The following is a 20812-nucleotide window of genomic DNA, read 5'->3' on the forward strand; positions in this document are numbered from 1 at the left end:
CGGACACTTTAAGAGACGGCTCAAAAACTCACAAACTTGGGCTCCGGCAACAATTCAAGACTCAGCAATGAACAGAAGAAAACAGGCAGCTTATAAAGGCTAGCAAACAAGGAACAGGTGCAACCAATGAAACAATAAAGACAAGCACATAACACACAGAAATGAATGGTGGCGACCCCACATGGTCCAAAGAGGAACTGCAGTCCAAAAACCCTGACAGTAAGGCTGAGTTCCACCTCAAACTTTGTGATATAAAAAAAACACACGACATCTCAAAAACATACACAAAAGGCAAAGCCTTATAACAGTTCCACCCAAAGCAAGCTGCCTTTAATGAATAAAAATGCTTTACTCGAGAGGCAAAAGAGGAGTTAAACACTGGATGCATTTCATCTGTAACAAGTCTAGACAGAAATATGTGCATGGTTTTGCTTGCTCATTCTTGCTGTTTCATGCTGCTGCTCTTTGACCAGGACTTCTTTAGGTAAAAGAGATTCTGAATCTCAATTAAAACAACTTCTGGTTAAATAACATTTTAAAAAGCTAAGCCTGAAGTCTTCTCCCATGTGCAGAGTTCACAGGAAAGCTCTCACAGACAAATGTCAGTTTGACATCCTCATCTCACCTCTGAGCTTCAGTCTCGCTGTCTCTGACCTCCTGCAGAGACGTTTCAGCAGGAAGGACGATCTCCACTGTCTCCACCCGCTCACTCATCGCAGGCCTGCAGAACAATCGAGAGTTAGTGTACATGGTGGCACTGACGTATAGTGCCAATAGGTCGTGTCATTTCAATTACGGGCAATTGTCATTACTTGTTCTTATTTCTGGTATTATAAATTAAAAACTAATTTAAAAGATCCCAGACAACTGAAGCAGATCATAGTGTTGAATTAAAACAAAATAACTCAAATAAAACTTATTGTTTTTGTTTATTCGACGACCCAGTTTAACTTTTTTTTATCAATAAACAAAACAAAAATGTATTTAATATGTTGACCGATGTGCTTGTTTCCAGGCATATTTTCAATAAAACTAAGTGGCAGTTTAATAACATGTGATAGCTCCCCGAAATTAATTGTCTTTGTTGTTTTCATCCAAGTAACAGCTGTAGTCGGCATCAGAGTCGCTCCCCACGATCAAATCGTCGAGGCTAAAAGGCTAAGAGGCTAAAAGGCTAAGAGGCTAAGAGGCTAAAAGGCTAAGAGGCTAAGAGGCTAAAAGGCTAAGAGGTTAAGAGGCTAAAAGGCTAAGAGGCTAAGAGGCTAAGAGGCTAAGAGGTTAAGAGGCTAAGAGGCTAAAAGGCTAAGAGGCTAAAAGGCTAAAAGGCTAAGAGGCTAAGGGGGGGAAATTAATAAATTACATTTCCCATAATGCATTTCACATCCCCCAAATATATTTTAGCGAATCATGATGCATTTCATCTGTCACAAGTCTAGAAAAAATAAACATTATTAAAAAATAATTAGTAGCTGCAACATGCTAATTTCATTGTTTTATGTAAATCACTGTTTGTCTTATTGCTGTTGTTTGTTTATTTTTTCATTCGTGCTGTTTTAAGTGAAACGTTTTCATGCTGCTGCTCTTTGACCAGGACTTCTTTAGGTAAAAGAGATTCTGAATCTCAATTCAAACAACTTCTGGTTAAATAACATTTTAAAAAGCTAAGCCTGAAGTCTTCTCCCATGTGCAGAGTTCACAGGAAAGCTCTCACAGACAAATGTCAGTTTGACATCCTCATCTCACCTCTGAGCTTCAGTCTCGCTGTCTCTGACCTCCTGCAGAGACGTTTCAGCAGGAAGGACGATCTCCACTGTCTCCACCCGCTCACTCATCGCAGGCCTGCAGAACAATCGAGAGTTAGTGTACATCAGGGGTCGGGAACCTTTTTGGCTGGGAGAGCCATAAAAGCCAAATATTTTTTATTATTTCCTTGAGAGCCATATATTTAATACATTTGAATGCAACTTTATGCGTGCATTTTTTAATATAACACGTCTCTGAATACTAATAGCGGTATCAGCGTTTCATTGAACATGTGCTCTTTTATTAAATAAATAACGCTTACGTTATTTATCTCATTTATGTGCACGTTTCAGTGTTTACTGCACGGGGGTCAAACTCAATTATATCTGACCCGCGAGAAAATATCATATGTCTGTCATAACTGGCCCGCTGGTTCTGGTAATTAAATCAATGCATGGCACAACCACGGGGAAATACATTTGAGGAAGAATCTAAATATGTGAATGAAATGAAAGTTTTTGGAAAGCAAAGAGAAACACACCACAGATCTCTGGGACGATGTGAGCGGGACTGTTAGTGCGACATAACGAAGCATCTCACTGTTAAACCTGCAGCTTCAGGACCATGTGATCACAGACATGTGTGATGCAGTGACAGCTGCAGGTGGGAGACTCTGGTGCGTTCAGGAGACTCTGGTGCGTTCAGGAGACTCTGGTGCGTTCAGGAGACTCTGATGCGTGGAGGACAAATACAAACTCCTCTGTCCACTTGTCTTGAATTTTCCTTTGCTCGTCTTGTATGGCTCGTACCTTTCTTTTTTAATGAGAGTTAAAATCTCTGAAGTAATGTCAAGAGGTAGATGAGAGACACGAGACTCAACAATGAGACGAGCAAGCTTTATTTTCTTAGTCTTATGTAAAGGATTAAAATATTTCACTTTGTATGTAATGAATCCATATAATATGAGTTTCACTTTTTGAATTGCATTAATGCAATAAATGAACTTTTCCACGATATTCTAATCATATATTGAGATGCACGTGTATAGTGCTAATAGGTTGTGTCATTTCAAGTTCATCATGGAAGGATTTGCTTCTGTTTTACGGGCAATTGTCTTTTATTGTTCCAACTTCTGGTATTATAAATAAAACATTTGTGTAAAAGATCACAGACAACTGAAGCAGATCATAGTGATGAAGTAAAACCAAATAAAGCTTATTGTTTTTGTTTATTCGACAACACAGTTTAAGATAAAGGAAACAGTAAAGCACACGGTCCTTTTCGGACTTCTACAAAAAACGCGATTTTGACACTTTTTTTACGGTTCTTTTTGTTGTTCTTCGGACTGAATGAAATAATAAAAATAACAGATGTTACATGGACCCTGGCGATAAAACAAATATACAGTAATAAATGACAATACCTTGAAGACGGTGGAAAGAAAACTGCGTCACGACGAGAAGTCAAAGTGAAACTAGCCAACAACTTATTGCAGGGCTCACTGAGTTGATTCTGTTTAAACCCCTCCCTAAACCCCTCCAAGTCCACTTCCTGTTTTACTTCATGTACAGTGCATCCGGAAAGTATTCATACCCCTTCACTTCTCCCACATTTTATTATGTTACAGCCTTATTCCAAAATGGATTAAATAAAATACAATGATTTTGTCAAAAGTAAATGTATTAAAACCTGACAAAGTATTGAGTAAAGGGTGTGAATACTTGTGTACATGTGATATTTAATTAATACATTTGCAAGAGATTCAAAGAAACCTTTCACTTTGTCATTATGCGGTATTGTGTGTAGAATGTTGAGAGAAAAAATATGAATTTAATCCATTTTGGAATAAGGCTATTTTGGTACAAAATGTCCCAGTTGTTCCACATAAAGTACTAAAGGTTTGATGAATAATGCTCCTGTTTCTCCTTCATCCTGTTCGCCTCTTACTGCAGGAATCCCCAAATGACACAACCGACAGCACACATGTACAAACACTTGATTTTATTCTCCACAGAATGATCCAACAAAAGGAGTTGAAGCGTTTTCAGCGTAACAAATGAAGCGCTGGGATAAAAAAAGGGCTTTAATAATCAGGGTGGGCTTTAAAGTGCAGGTACAAACACTGAGTGATGACTTGGTGACGTTGCACTGAGTGAAACTTACAACAGGACATTGTGAGGGCTGCAGAGATGATCACAGTATGAGTATATACAAATACATTTCATGACTTATAAACTAAATTGGCATCTTTTAAAACTGTGCTTCAAACACTAAGCAGAAAACTTTAATTGATATATTGAATTAATATCCAGAAATTCATTGTTAGTTTGTGTATTTTGGATAAACTTTAAATGAGCTCGATAAAGAAAGACTTAATACTTAAAGGAGTTTGTTTTTAGTCTTCAATCAGAGAGGATGAAACTGACATATAACAGATATGATCGTGTTCTACAAAAGTCTCGAACCAAAACGACAACTAGTAATTAAAAGTCTTAGGTGAGCAGCGTATAAAAATAAACTTTATGTTACAAAGTGGAGGTGGAGAACGTTGGGTATCAATGACACCGAAAGGTAAAAAAAGAAAAGGCCAACAAACCCAGTTATGAGCTCCATTAAACCACTTTTAACTTGTTTCTTCAAGCTTAAAGAAAAACATCGAAGACACATGGATGCCAGCAAGATTTAAACAAATGCTAATTCTCATGAATCCGACGATACTTTGTAATCTTAGCTTCATATCGCACATAACATTAGAAATGTTTTAAGGATACACATCTTGATTTTGTTATAAACACCAAACATAGTTTTACCAAATCCCCCCAAAATGTTCAGTTTCAGACCTCAAATAGCATCAATAATTAGAGTTAATGTTTAAATGTCGACTTAAAAAAGGTTAATTCAGCATTTTTTATTTTGTGAAAAGTTGAAATCTGACTTCCAGGTAGCCGCAGTTTGTGGCCGTCATCGATCGCTATTACATTCGCCTTACAGAGACGCCATGTTGCACGAAAGCCTCTGATGTGAAGCAGCAGCAGTGAATCCCTCGTGTGTTGGAAGGCAACTTGAATCCATCAGGTCGATGGCGGACTCCGCCACAAACCGATGAACTAATAAAATTGCAGGTTGATTTCATACAAATTCTAGAGTATTTATATTTCAGAAAAAGAGGATGCATATCTCTATGAGTCAAATTATAATAATAATAATTATTATTATTATTATAATAATAATAATAATATTATTATAATAATTATTATACTACTACTACTACAAATAATAATAATAATAATTATTATAATACTAATAATAATTATAATTATTAGTATAATAATAATAATAATAATAATTATTATTATACTACTAATAATTATTATTATACTAATAATTATAACTATTATTATTATTATTATACTAATAATTATAACTATTATTAGTATTATAATAATAATTATTATACTAATAATTATAATTATTAGTATATAATAATAATAATAATAATAATAATAATAATAATAATAATAATAATAATAATAATAGGCACAAACAAGGGTCAACTTTCAGAAATATTTTCAACATATGTCGATTGGGGCGGATGTTTTTCTCTTGCACTGGCTAAAATTCTCTCACCACTTTCAACATATAAGTCTTGTTTAAATAGGTCCTCGGAAGCGAAACTAACTACCAAACCAACCAACAACCAGAACTGAACAGCATTTGGTTGATTTCACTTCCTGGTTGTGGCTCCGGGCAAAAGGAAAAGGAATGACTGTTTAAGTGTTACAAAAACTATAGTCATAGCTCAGCTGTAAAAAGTAAGCGAGTACGTACACACCTCGTGTTAAAGTAGGAATAGTTAACAAAATAGCTCATACAAAACTTCAATACATGAAACTACATTTAAAGCATTTATTTATGTCTTCACTAGAATCAGTGAACAGTCTGTAGTTTCCTTAGACGCCGATGTCTAAAGATGTAAATCTGTAAATAATTGTAGCATAGAGAAGTTATTAATGTAATAATTTACGGAGAAGAAACAGAAACATCTGTCATGGAAGCAGGTCTCTTAAAGGAACGATCACACGCTGTTGTTGTTGTGGATAAATCTGTAAAGTTTCTTCAACATGCTTCTTCTTGTTTCTGCTTCAGTTACAAAATCCTACATTTCCCAGAATGCCTTTTAAATCCTGCACAAAACTTGGTCTTTTTTTCCTGGTAAATAACAAACTCTGATTTGACCTTTAACCTGCGTGGGACGATGCTTTATCTGCAAGACCTGGGTTCAACCGTAAAGCGTCCGTCCTGCTGAAGGTCCTTTGAGCAAAGACGCTCTCTGACCTCTGTGGACGGAGGGTCAGCAAAATGAAATCATATAAAATATCCCTACAGGGATCCGTTAAGTGTCTCATCCAGGAACTAAAATCCCAGAAACAAATATTGTAAGTGCAGCATATAAAACTCTTAAAACCACGGTGCCTCTGTCGGAGGGGTTACTGCATCTCTGAACTTATGGAAGATGTTCGTGGGTGTTATACATGTTCAACGGGAAGTATCTGAGGATCACGGTGCAACTCCCAAATCTGAGAAAGTAAAAGCTCAGGAATTAAAAGCCTCCCAGAAATCAACAGACACTCGTGTTGGGAAACTTCTTACTTCCTGCGCTTCTTCATTATTCATGTAGAAACATTAACGCTGCGTGTCCCCATTTATGTGTAAATCAACGAGGATGAAAGAAGTCTGAGAAAGAACAATCAGCCTATTTGTGGTAAACGTGACGTACAAAGTACTGGTTATAGAGGTAACAAAGTCTTTCCTTTTTATATAAACCTTTCTTGCAGATTACCACGATGAAGCACTGGAACCGATGAGGAATCAGAAGCAGAACTGGCGTTAATAAAAATCCAAACGATACCAAAGCCCGGTGAGACCGGGTGCTAAACACTTGGGTGTGCTCTGCCTGGAGGTGTTGCAGGCGTCCTGCACCTCACTGATCCCGAGCTTCATACAGCAGTTTGGCCGCCTGTGAGGAAGACGGACGTGTTAAGAAGCGTGTTAACGCAGGATGATGATATAACATCAGCTGCAGTCACACGCAACACACTCGCCATTCATTCTCCATGTTCCAGAACTCTCTGAGACACAACAGAAGTTCAGCTCAGGAGAAATCAACATCTCATGAAGTCATGTTTACAGACTTCATTAAACACGTTTGTGCAGCGGCAGCATGAGTCTGTCGTACCTTGTGCATCGCAGCCAACCACAGCGCGGACGCCTTCTTGTCGTCCGCTGCCTCCATGCGGAGCTGCTGCGCGTCCTGAGAGCCCATCGGCTTGTAGTGGAGCAGCATGCCGCTGGCCCGCGACGTCCCTCCTGCGCACACACCACACACACACACACACACACACACACACACACACAGACACAGAGACACACACACGCACACAGAGAGACACACACACAGACAGACAGACAGACAGACACACACACACACACACACACACACACAGACACAGAGACACACACACAGAGAGACACACACACACACAGAGAGACACACACAGACAGACACACATAGACAAAGACACACACACACAGAGACACACAGAGAGACACACACACGCACAGACAGAGACACACGCACACACGCACAGACAGACACACACACACACACACACACACACAGAGAGACACACACAGACACAGAGACACACACACAGACAGACAGACACACACACACACACACAGAGACACACACACAGAGACACACACACACACACAGACAGACACACAGACACACAGAGACACACACAGACAGACAGAGACACACAGACACACAGACACACACAGAGACACACACACACACACAGACAGACACACAGACACACAGAGACACACACACACACACACACACAGACACACAGACACACAGAGACACACGCACGCACACAGAGACACACGCACGCACACAGAGAGACACACAGAGACACACACACACACAGAGACACACACACACACAGAGACACACACACACACAGATTAAATTGATTGATGGATTAAACTGAACCTATTTGTCAAAGGGCATTTACTTTGTGAGTCTTTCAGAAGCAGCAGGAGACGGATCGGAGTCTTCAGCGCAGACTCGATGACATTTTGAAGAAAGTTATCTTGACATTTTGAAGTCTGTTACTTTTCTCGCCTCCCAAATAATTTGGGGAAGAAGTTTGACACTTTGTAAACTCGAATAAAGTCTATTTCACAGTCTCTCTCTTGTCTCTTTAGAAACACCTGCAGGTCATTGCATCAATGATGCACAGGGGAGAAAGGTGTTTCAGTTACATGTTGAGGGACAGAAGAACTAAAAATGTCAAGATATCCCTCGATATTAATAACAAACCCTTAAAAATGATGAACGCGTGCACAAACACACAGATGCAACAACAAAGAGTAAAAATCTAACAATTAAAAGGTTTATAAATCAATGAGAACAGAAAAACTAAATGAAATGAAGCACCAACGATTGATGAGCGTCTATCAGAAGGTGAATAATAAGAAGACACCACGTAATGAAAGGTGTGTGTGTGTGTGTGTGTGTGCTGCAGGAGGAAGAGTTATAGTGACGCCTGCACCATGGGAACATGTGTGAGGTGTAAAAACATAAAGCAGAACATTATCTTTAGGGCGGCACTGAACAGCTTGTGCATGTCTACTCATTCTGTCTAAACGTTGCAGATAAAAGATGGAGGATTGTTTCTTTGGTTTCATTTTCAGCTTCATGCACACGAGAAGAAAAGCCAAAAGAAACCAGATCTGGAAACAAAAAAGAAAAAAGGAAGGATGGAGTGACGGCGATGAGCGACCCAAAGCTGACCTTCAGAGATATACTGAGTGTCCAGCAGACTGGTGTAAGTGTGAATGTCATTCTCTGAGCCCAGAAGAAGAAGAAGAGCCACCAGAGGCAAAGCAGCCGAGGGGAGAAGTTTGTTTGTGTTAGTTTGGAGAGAAAAAAGAGATTTCTCAGTTGGTTAGTGGATCCATCCCATAAAACAACCCCCATCATTCCCAGTAATTCATACAACAGAAAAGAAGCAGTAGACTTTATATGTTTTTATATTCAAATTCTGATTCCAACAGGTGTGCTTTGTTTGCCTCACCTCCTGGACTCGACCCGTCTGTCAGGATCTGCATGCTTGAGATCCGAGACAACTCCACCTCGAAGTGACTTTCCCCGTCGAGGAACAGATACCTGGCGTTTGGATGAAAAGAAGACCTCCCGTTGAACACCCATGTGCTAAATGTTGGCTGGTTAAAGGGAACATTCATCCACATTTCTGCCTCAAATACAATCAGCGTTAATAGAATTCAGTTTGCCGTTTGTTTGGAACTACTTTCTCCTGAAGAAATAGTCCCCATGAAAACTGTTATTCAGTAACCAGGACGCTGATTCTGGAAGAACAGCGGTAACATTTTCCTTTACGTTGAAAGGAGCCCGTTGAGGTGGTTCATCTAGTAAGGAGCCACCTGGGCGCCTCCCTAGGGAGGTGTTCCAGGTACAGCTGGGAGGAGACCCCGGGAAAGACCCAGGACTCGGTAGGAGAGATTATATCTCCTCACTGGGAACGTCTCAGGATCCCCCAGTCGGAGCTGGAGGATGTGGCCCGGAGAAGGGAAGTCTGGGGTTAAGAAGCTCACCTGTGGTTGTTGGAGAGGCGGCACGTCATAGTTTCAGACTTCTCCGACGTTCCCAAAGTGACGACGAAGGTCCCACCTGGAAACAGAAGAAGTCCACATGTGGTGAACTTTAAACATTCACCTCTGCAGCATCTGTAACACTGCAATTATATGTACAAATATACATTTGGGCCATAATAATAATAATAATAATAATAATAATAATAATAATAATAATAATAATAATAATAATAATAATAATAATAATGCAGCACCAACCAAAAACACACCAAGTATAAATATATAAAGTTATTTTGCACCAATGTTTCGCAGAAAAGACCGACCGGACCACAAAACTCAAAAGGAAACGTTTTAATGCATATGGTTGGATGTCGCCTTGTGCTCTGGGAAGTTGTGAGGAGCATTAATTAAATAACATTTTAGTGGATAATCAGTAATTGTTAGCTTCTATATGTTCACATGTTCTTTGATCCAATACTTCCTGATTTAAATACCAATATTTCCATTTTTATATTTAAATATTGTACAGTTAATAATTAAATTAGATTATTTTCATTATAAATTAATTAAAATATTTTTTAATTCATTCTTTTCTAGATGAATTGATGTAAAATGTTAGAAAAAAGAGAAAGATGTCCATCCCAGTTTCTCAGAGTCCAAAGTGATGTCTTTAAATATCTTGTTTCGTCAGTTTAAAACCAAAAGATATTCACTTTAATAAGATATAAAACAAAGAAAAGCAGGAAATCTCCATTTATGAGGCTGAAAACTGCATTTTCTTCCATTTCTGCATGAAAAATTATAATTTTATTATCAAAATAGTTTGATTAGTCGATTTATCGTTAAGAGTACATTTAATAAGTTGGAGATTCTTCGTCATTTTAAATCACTGTTTGTATTCAGGCCTGATTCTGCGATTAGATTTGAACTTTTTATTGGTAGCATAGTTGCTTGAGCTGAAACTAAAGGTTGAATAATTAAATAAACTTGTATATTAAAGTTCCTGCTTTAGGATTCATCAAAACCTCGCAACACAAACACAATAAATAAAGTTTGCTTCGTGCTGATGCAGCGAGAACTCCGTCCTGCTGCAGACTTCACGTCACATTCAGCCGCTCGTCCTCCTGCAGCTCCGGGCTGCTGATGGATTTTTCATTAAGAGCTGCTGCTGCGTATTTATAGCTACGCACTGACCCACAACAACACAATGCATTATCAGGCCGGGGGGGGGGGGGGGGACGCCGGGGCACTCTTTCATCGTATTCCTGCCTCTTGTATAGAGCGAGCAGCGTGTGTCATGTGACGTGTGTCAGATCATATATAACTGATATTTATGAATCAGCGACTGGAACTTATTCTTAACATTTGCAACCTGTAAGTTTGATCCTTGTTTTAAATCACTGCACAGAGTTATATCGACTGTGTTGAAGGTAGTTTTGAAAGGTGCTTTAAATAAAAAAAGTTATTAATATTAATCAATGAGGCAATTTAAAATCAATCGGGAAATATTGTGATGAGTCATTAATCGTTTCAGTCGCTTCTCAAGCTAAATAAAAACACAAATATTTCTGGTTTTAGCTTCTCAAATGAGCAGATTTTACGTTATTCTTTTTGATTTGTATGATTTGGGGTTTTTAAACAGTTGCTCTGATAAAACAAACAATGAAAATATGTCATTATGCACTGGAATTATTCGATTAATTGAGAAAATAATATGTAGATTATTCGATAATGACATTAATCAAGACTCGCAGATTGGATAAATGAAGGAAAAATGGTCAAAAATTAGCAAAAAACTCAAAGCCCTGAAGAATTGTCTGTTTCGATGAGATCAGGAGAGTTTAGGCTGTTTAATAATTCATACAGTAGAATCTTAAACACTGAGGTTGTGCGGATGTGTACACAGCTGTTCTTTACTATGACTCATGTGGAAGCTGCCTTCACACCAAATGTAAAAGAAAGTTTGGAAAAGAGGTGAAAACTGGGAAACAATAACCTCATAAACACACAGTCAGTGGCAGGTAGATGTTGTACCAGCCATAGCAACATTGTAATCTGTGCAAAGTGAATCTTGCACCCTTAGCATGTCATAAAACAATAATCTGAGGTCGAACTTCTCACCTCCCAGAAGCACTTTGAGCTGCTTGTCGTAGAACTCCATCTCTTTCTGGGAGGCCAGGCTGCACTCGGCGCACTGCCGCACCGGGTCGACGAAACACATGCGGGGCAGCGCCACCTTCTTACTGCAGCACTTATCACAGAAGCAGCGACCGCACCGCCGACAGTGATGCTGCAGGAAGCAGGAGACACAGTCACGTTCACTGACAGTTTCAACGCTAACAGAATATTTCCTAAAAGAAGGACATGTGAGACATCCCCATGAGGTTATTCATTAACTAATGAACACATTAATTAAGTCTTATTTCTGCAACAACAGCCGATTTCTTTATTTAAAGTATTTTATAGCAAATATGCAAAGAATGTGGACTAAGCAGAGGCACAGATCTACAGTCAGTCGTCCCCACAGAGCCCTCAGTGCGTCTTCTTTTCCTTAGTGCATGCGTCTTCCTCGTCAGTCAGATCAATCTGTGATTTGATGTCATGGTTGTGTTTGCAAAAACAAAACAGACCTTTCTTCTGATGAAGTCGAACTTGGTGTCACACTGCATACATCTCCCGCACTGGAAGACAGGAAAGAGGAAGAACAGGAAGTTACACAATAGGTCAAGTTCAACAGGTTTTTTATAGCTTTCCTAGAATCAAGTCATCGACGACACAAAAGAGGATTTACGGACATGTTGGTATTGTTGCTGTAAGATAATTATTGTCTTTAAAATGGCCCAAAACCCAAAGATATTCAGAAACATATATAATCCCTCACTTTTAGATCAGAAATATAAGTGTAGAGATGTATAAGACTGTTTTACTTTATTTACTTACAGTTGTTATTGTGAATTAACTTTTTTCTCCAGTTTTTACTGTCTATTTTGATTTGTTTTTGACATGCTGCAAGCTAAATTTCCCATGCAGGACAATTAAGAGTGAACTTTACAGACTTTTCTAAAGCCATGTTTGAGACTTAATGAGTGCAGGATGTTTTTCCAAGTTGGTATTGCTACTTTATAAATAATACTTATTATAACACATTATAGTCATGCCTATTCCTCTTATACACTGCTTGCAGATTAATATGGAGAACAGAAACCAGCCGCAGAGAAATGATTAACTTTGCCTGCTGTAGTTCAGTGACAGTTGGGGTCTTTCTTTGCCTCTTCCTGTTGTTTTACTGCCACACAAACAGACAGAAAGCTGCTAGCATAGCAACAGCTAGCTACAATTTGACAAGCTATGTGTGGACGTAGCTGTTAGCTAACAAACAAAACAACGGTTGATTTTTCACTTTAGCCATTTCCGGTGAACATTTAACATCAGAACTGCGTCTGACAGTTAGTTTAAACTGTTAACTAGTTGGTTTAAAGTGTTAACTAGTTAGTTATCTAACAGGTTGTGTTCGCTGCCAGGCTGGCCGTGTTAACGCCCAGTCCCGGGGCCAACTGCGATGTCCAGCGCCGTGCTAAGTTAGCCACAGCTAGCACGGAGGAAACCGGATGTTTGGAGGCTTTACCTCCAAAATAAAAGCGCGTTACCCACGACACCTTTAAAAATAGTCACATAGTAAGAGGTTAAAATGAACTATGTACATGTCAAGTACTGGACTTAAGTACAATTATGAGGTACATGTTTTACTCCACTAAATAGGTTTGCTATTAGTTCCTTTGTAGATTTAGATAATTAATACAAACTAGAATCAACTAGTAAATTATTCTGTATTATTACAAATCAAGCTACCCAGCAGTATGTAAAGTAATTAAACATGAGCTCCACCTTCACCAGCTGCAATATCAAAGTGATGAACACATTAAAAGAATCAAAAGTAAAGTTCTAACTATGCAGTAAAATGTCTCCTGCGACATTACATTTAAATGTAAGTATGTAACTAATTTAAAAATCTGTCTAAAATACAAAAATAACTATAAAGTTTAATGTCTGAAAGCAATGCCACTAATCAAAACATAATACGGGACCACATCATGTTTATTTAAGATTACCTTTACATTATAATCTTGATATATTAGTGTCAGTTGTTGAGTTCGCAAACAGTAAATTTATTTTGAAAAGTCTCAACCGGAATAGCGCAGTTTAACATCCTAGCTAGCTTCTCGCTGGGCTCCGCAGCTCAGATAGCTTCTCGCTGTCAAACAAATTCTCCCCGCCTCGTCTCACCTCTTTATCGGGGACCCACTGCGGCTCGTTCAGGGAGAAGGGGCTGTTAAAGGCGCCGTTTTCGGGCACCATGCGAAGACCGCTCGGGCTCCGGACGAGTTTCTTCCCATCAGGCACCGCAGACATTTTCCTGTTAGCAGCTGTTTCTCCTTCAGCCACAAACTCCTGTCTGCCTGGCCACGCCCTCTTCGGGAGTGATTGACGAATCAGAGTACAGAACTGATATCACGTGGTGCGTCGGGTTCAGTGGAGTGTTTTGGTTTTTACAACTCCACCTAAAATTAAAATAAATAAATAATACAAATAATAGAATAAAATGATACTCCACCTAAAATATACAAACTGCTACAGGGAGGGATTTAAGATTTTATATATCTGAAATTATTGGGGTTGTTTTAGCTGCTGCTACTCAATTAAAGACCTTATATGTTTGTTTTTTAATGACTGTATTAAACAATTTCAGAATTATTTTGTATGTTTTTATGCATCCCTAAACAACCTCTCTAACCGAAAAGCACAAAACACATTGTGAAGTACATTTGATATTTAGATTTTAATTTTTTTTATTCAATTTGATGTCATTTTAATTTAATTTTTAATTGATTTAATGTATTTTGTTTTACAGTCTCTGGTTTTATTTCAGGATGTAATGGTGCTCAAAATGAGCTTTCGTTATATTCTATGGACTTATTGGCTTTCTTTATTCCTCAAATTGTTGCCGTAGCTGTGGAGTAAAAAACTTACTTAGTATTGACTGTACAACCACCAGAGGTTGAAGAAGTGTACAGACTTTTTACTTTGGTAAAAGTTGGAAAACTACCGTGTAAATACTTCATAATATATAAAACTGAAGTACAAAGTAGCTCATAATTGTTGTGCTTAATTACAGTACTTGCATAAATGTATTTGTAGCTCCACATCAAATTAAATATTAAAAATCACAGTACAAACATCATGAATTTAACCGTTTTATTCAAATACAGAGGGTGCGTAGTAGAGCATCAGTCTGCAGACAAACGTCCCAACAATTACAGAGAAATTAGAGAATAAAAAAACATCTCACAGTTTTTTATGTTGTATTGTTATTACTCTCTAACAACACCATAATAAAAAGGACTAGCTGTCACCACAACAATAAAAGCCTACATGTCTGCCAGTTTCATCCAGGAACAGTTTCTGTTCGTGCGAGATATACAGAGGAGACGCTTTCACGATGTTACCTCGTAGGAAGCACAACGTCCTTAAAATAATTTCACCTTACACACAAAACAAAAAACAATGGAGGACAACTTGACATTCAATCTTGTATTTAAGTATTGTGCCCGTAGAAATGTAGATTTAGGAGACTGGATGTGTGTGTGGAGCGTCTGAGTCGTGGAGCGGCTGATTTGGGTCTATTTTGTGATGCATTTACTTTATCTAAGCGTCCACTTCAGCGCTCCACACAGCAACACAGTCTGCAGACAGGGAGCAGAAAAAACACAAATGAAATTAACAAGAAGAAATAAAAAAACTGCAACAAAAGGACGGACAGAGAGACTTTGACCTCTAACAAGAAACACATCAAGTCAACGCGCTTCCATAAACCCATAAATGTACATTCACGTCATCATAATCACCACTTGTTTGTTGAAAACTGATTAGAAGTCATAGTTTCAGGACAGACTTTAGGTTTTCTGCAACAGGGCAACGGTTGGAGCAACTTTTTTGGGGCAACAGCGTCCGTGACGATGCTGCTTTACACACAGAGGGAATATCGTTACCGATAAGTAACAAGTACAAGCTTCCACAACGATTACATTGTGAGGAAATTATAAATTATTACTAAAATGTAGAAGATTTTTCTCTGAATATTACGTTTTTACCCGGAACAGTAAATTCCATCAAATATGTACGGAAGCAAAAAAAGGCCAAATTAATCTTACAAGTAATTTAATCTAAAATTTTAAAACACTGAATAATTATTGTTGAATATCACTGAATTTAAAGCATTTACAAATATTTCTTTTTTTTAAATATACATTTATTTATGTTATTAATAATTATTACTTTTTTACATTTCTTTTTTTTTTTATGTGAAATTCTCCGCTTCTCCCGAAGGTTATTTCAAGTTGTGCAACTTTAAAAACATTATTTTACAAACAAATTAAGATAGAAAATTGTGTCCAAATATTAATAAAAAAATATGTTCCAGTTGCATAATTTCAATTTGTATTTTGTAAACTTAAAATAATTCTTAAAACCACATAAATTCAGATTATACATTTTAACTCAGTCTTTAATTGATATTTTGACTTCCATATAACTTTGCGTCTAGAACTTGTAAACATTAAATGACGTGTTTATTTAAATATATCAACGCTTGATCACTTTGTTGCCAGTTGCTGAAGGAGTTGCCCGTTTAAAGTTGCCCAAAATGTTGCCCAGTCCATGAAAACCTTCAGACATTAAGTTATGTGCCTCGTTACTTTGTGGAGCCTGGAACAATAAAACAACAAGGATTAAAGACGACTGATCAACAGTCGACAAGAAGCTTCAACAACTCGACTCTGCAACAAACAGCGCCGATAAAATCACCGCTACAAAGAAAAGAACGAAATATTAACATTTATAAAAATCTCTGCGACTTTGACTAAATTATTGCCGGCACAGAAGGAAAGATTTCCACGAATATGATTCAAGTTATCAAATCTTTTCAGCGTTTTATATTTACAACCAGGGCTTCATCTTTATTCTTTTTAATAGATTTATATCGTATAATATTTTGGACTGAAAGCCTTTATTTAAATTCTCTTCTTCGGTCGAGATTCTAATTAATTTCCATGAAATCAGAAGATGTGAAGAGTTCTTACAAGTCAAACAAAAGCTTATTGCACACCCCTGCTGGAAAACACACCCCTAAAAGTTCACGTACTCTCCATTAACATTAAAAAGCAACTTAATATGCAGCAAATGCAGCAACTACAAGATCGGATTTGAGGAAGTCGGTACAAAAATCAACAGTTTTCCTTATTTCCGGTCAATCCAATGTTTCCAGTGCAGATCCCTCTCGACTATCTGCTCATCACACACACGTTCACACACATGGAACCAAAGAAGTCTGAAGATGGCTTCAACACTTGTACTTTTCCTTTATTCACTCTTTAAAGTTTCAGTTTTTCTTTTAATTTAATTTAATGGTAATTTTGTCGTTTCTTTACTTCCATATTAACTACTTTGCATCTATTTTTGTTCTTATTTAATGTGTTTTTTTACTGTATTGTCTTGTTGAAGCTATTTCTATAGTTAGAACTCGCTATAGGAGGAATACTCCCTCCTATTTTGGTAATAGCAAATATATATCTTAAATCTCTGGAATAACTCTCGCATGATGAGAAGTATTCTTTTAAATAATTCATAATTTGCACAGTTTTGGTTCGACTTTACTGACGTGGTAAAGTGTTGTCTTGAAGATAAATGCTGTAACAGTATGTGTGAAAGTGTGGGGGGGCTCTAACTTTGCAGTCAGCGTGTGATCCTGAGAGTCGGTCGGCCTTCATGTACCAATAAAAAGTCGTCGTGCTGCCTCCGTATCTCAGAGCTCGACCTCGACGTTAAGGAACGTTTAATCTAAAGGTTTTTATTTATTTATTTTTAAAGACAAACTCTTCAGAGCAGCGCGAGGACAGAAACAAATAAAACATAATTTACAAAATAAAAACACAAATGTAAACTTCATACAGCAAAAAGCAAAATCACAAGATGGAACAATTTCGTCAAACAATTCTTAAAAGTTCTGCGTTTTCCCTCCACAGGTTTCCAAAGCGTTTGTCTTTAAGGGTTAATTAAAGTCTCGTCATGTGGTTCAAATATCGTCAAATGTCTCGTGTGAATATCGTGAATCTTAATCTGCCACAGATCTTATTTTCTTAATTAATCCAAAAACACAGTTCAGAACTTCCATTGGAAATCTGCAGATGTAGCGCAGAGCTAAGCTAAACTAAGCTAAGCTAAGCTAAGCTAAGCTAACGTCCGGGTCGGCCTACAGAGAGACGTCATTGCTGGACAAGTTTTCTGAAGTTATAGTTGATAAAAACATTTTTCTGTCTCTCAGTGCTTCACTTAAACCTCAGTGGGTGAAAAGATGACTGAATGAACTCACTCCTTCATGAGTTCAGTATCACTGATGTATGTATCGTCGTGTAGGTGGTGCACATCAAACACAACGCGTGGAGGAAGCACACTGAAACCGTCTCTGATCCTGGAATCATTTGAAAACTTCTCCAATAAACTTTATTTATCAGCAGAATTTATGCACCGATATCTTCGATTTTGTCAATTTAACGTTCAAATTGAGAGATTTGAGCCTGTTGGTATTCACAAAATGCTTCTTTTTTCCATATTGCGAAAACATAATCACATTTCCTTTTCATTATTCTGAATATTCAAGTGAAAGTGGACGGTTTGCAGTGGGTTTTATGCAGGTTTAGTCCCTTCGTGTGACGTCACATCGCTAAAACAACCTGAGCTCATCTTTATCTGCACCGACGACTCGTGAGAGAAATGTCTGTGAAGCTAAAGCTCCACTCGGCATCTGCCTTCAATCAAGCGACAGCATTAAATAATAAAAAAAGGACTGATTTGAAAGGGCACTCACTCTCACTCACACACACACACACACACACACACACACACACACACACACACACACACACACACACACACACAGCAGGTTCATCTTCCTCTTCTTCCTCGACGTGTAAAAACACCTCAAACCTCCAGACAGTGCAGTGAAAGGTTGAAACCTGAACATGTGGCGATGCTGAAGGACAAAGCTGTTGACAGCGAGGAGGGTCCGGACAGGAAGTGACCTCTCGGGCCCCCTCCAGGGTCGATTCACCTTCAATGCGCCAGGTCGGTGTGGCTGGCACTCAGGTCGCGACTTTTACTCAGACGATTATTTCGTTCCTGGAAAGAAAAAGATTGATGCATGAACGTGTCACTTTAATGTTGCAGCTGGTAAACGTGGAGCTCGTTGTAATTACTTTATTTATATATATATATATATATTGCTCAGTAGTTTAAAAACATAATGTTTATCATACTTTGTATTTATAATCTACATTTTCATAAAACTAAAGCGGATGTAGAGAAAGTAAAAAGTACGTTATTTCCCTCTGAATGGGATAAATAAAATAAAGTAAAGTATAAAGGCTCCCTTTGAAATGAATCTAATTTAAGCAGGTTAAATAAAATAAAAGTTATTATTGTGACTGTATATTTGGGCTCATGATGTGATTTTGTGTGAAATAAAGAAACATTCCCACCGTTAATAGTTTGTGTTGATTAGTGAAAGTGATGACGTGTGAAGTTAGTGTTCGTGTCAGTAGTTTCACTTTTCACTCGCTGCGATTTGGGAGATGAGAGAAACGAGCAGAATAAATATATATAATGAATAATAATAACGCTTTGTTTTAAGGCTCTTTGTGAAGAGTTAACTCAGTATTTCTTTATTTGATGCTCCTTCAGTCGGTGCTTTACAATGTTTACAAACCAGTTCTCAGATATTTGGTGAGAATCTTCTGCACGATAATCGACTTTTTATGCACTTTAGTTTCTAAATCTGTGACAGATTATATATTTATTCATTATAAACTGATTTAAAGTCATATATAATCGGAGAAAAGCAGAAACATTCTCATATTTAAGAAGTTATTTAGTATTTTTGCTTGATAAATGGCCTTTAATTGATTATAAAAATGGATCGGGGGGTTTTCTCATTAACTTGGTCACGTATATCGTTATTTTAAATGAAGCTTTCACCTTTAATTAATTGCGTTCCTGCAGATATTAAATATAATAAAAACATTATGACTGTAAACCAACATATTTAAGGAGGTTTTTAGAGACTGAACTTTGACCTTTCCTTAACTTCTGAAAGACGAACTCAGGCCTTACTTGGTAATGGTCACTCGCAGCCTTGTCCGCCACGTTAAGAACCCCCAGAGAGCTGGCTCGCTTCATGCTGCACCCAGGTGACATGCACGCAGGTGGGGGGGGGTGAGGGGAGTCAGGGGTCAGAGGTCAGGGGTGAGGATGTTTGTGTTGGTTAATGACATACATGATATTTTCACACAAAGGTTAGTTTCACAAAAACGCTTCATACGTCTGAACTGGCGCCACTTTCTAACAACACGCCGTTTCTCAAGTGAGATAATTATAATCATGGAAGATAATAAAATAAGCTCTTGTTTTATGTAAATCGCTGTTAAAATAATATATCTGCAGAGAAGTGCTGCGGAGCAAAAGATAACAACCGTTTAACTTTTGCAGTTTCTTGTAAAAACCCTTAATTACAGATGATTTACTGACGTGTGTTCACTTTAATACGATATATATATATATCAGGGAAAAGCAGGAAATCATTTTTAAGAGGCTGAAAACAGCATTTTCCAACATTTGTGCATGAAACATTACTTGTGACTTTATTATTTTTCTGTGTTGTTGCTGCGTTAATATAAAGTGAGCAACATGTGACAGCTGTAAAGGACGTGTTAGACATTAATAACTTGTTAGTTACACCTTTATGAAAGGTTCCTTATTAGAAAGTGGCACCAGCATAATTACTGAAGTAAATCTGCAACAAGTCTTTTTTATTAATCTGCTGTAAACTGATATTTACACGTTAGTGAAGTTCATGCACCTTCACACATTCATGCCTGGACAAAAACTTGAGTTGAGTCAGTAAAGTCACACTGCAGAAACACGTCCATCCTGACAAGAACTGGGATCTTATATATTATATACAATATAAAAATATTATATATATATAATAATAAATAAAATTATATATATATATATAATAATAAATAAAATGATATATATATATAATAATAATAAATAAAATTATATATATATATATATATATATATATATATAATAATAAATAAAATGATATATATAATAATAAATATAATTATATATATATATAAGAAAAAAAATATATAAGAAAAAAAATATATATATAAGAAATAAAATATAATATATATATATATATATAAATATATATATAAATATAAATAATACTAGTAATATTAGTAATACAATAATGGTAATACAA

The 20812-nt window shown here is 37.3% G+C and overlaps 2 protein-coding genes across 4 annotated transcripts in view; both read right to left on the reverse strand.

The window, feature by feature from the left end:
- Positions 1-5635: 5635 nt before the first annotated feature.
- zfyve21 (zinc finger, FYVE domain containing 21) lies at positions 5636-13891 on the reverse strand. 3 transcript variants are annotated; one of them, XM_029461343.1, is made up of 8 exons: positions 13714-13891; positions 12060-12110; positions 11551-11719; positions 9430-9505; positions 8892-8983; positions 8609-8662; positions 6980-7110; positions 5636-6760 (listed from the first exon to the last, which is right to left on the reverse strand). In XM_029461343.1, the coding sequence occupies exons 1-8, from the start codon at positions 13837-13839 to the stop codon at positions 6725-6727; spliced, it is 735 nt and encodes a 244-aa protein (XP_029317203.1). In that variant the 5' UTR covers positions 13840-13891; the 3' UTR covers positions 5636-6724. The 3 variants fall into 3 exon arrangements, with proteins under 3 accessions (XP_029317203.1, XP_029317206.1, XP_029317204.1); XM_029461346.1 differs by lacking the exon at positions 13714-13891 and adding an exon at positions 12370-12992; XM_029461344.1 differs by lacking the exon at positions 8609-8662.
- A 776-nt stretch (positions 13892-14667) lies between these two features.
- Positions 14668-20812, reverse strand: part of klc1a (kinesin light chain 1a) — a 40281-nt gene continuing 34136 nt past the window's right edge. Inside the window, 2 exon segments of the mRNA XM_029461426.1 lie at positions 14668-18660; positions 19651-19717. Coding sequence (XP_029317286.1) covers positions 18595-18660; positions 19651-19717 — 133 coding nt within the window. The 3' untranslated portion in view covers positions 14668-18594.

This window comes from Cottoperca gobio, chromosome 22 (assembly GCF_900634415.1).
Source record: "Cottoperca gobio chromosome 22, fCotGob3.1, whole genome shotgun sequence".
Classification (NCBI taxonomy): Eukaryota; Metazoa; Chordata; class Actinopteri; order Perciformes; family Bovichtidae; genus Cottoperca; species Cottoperca gobio.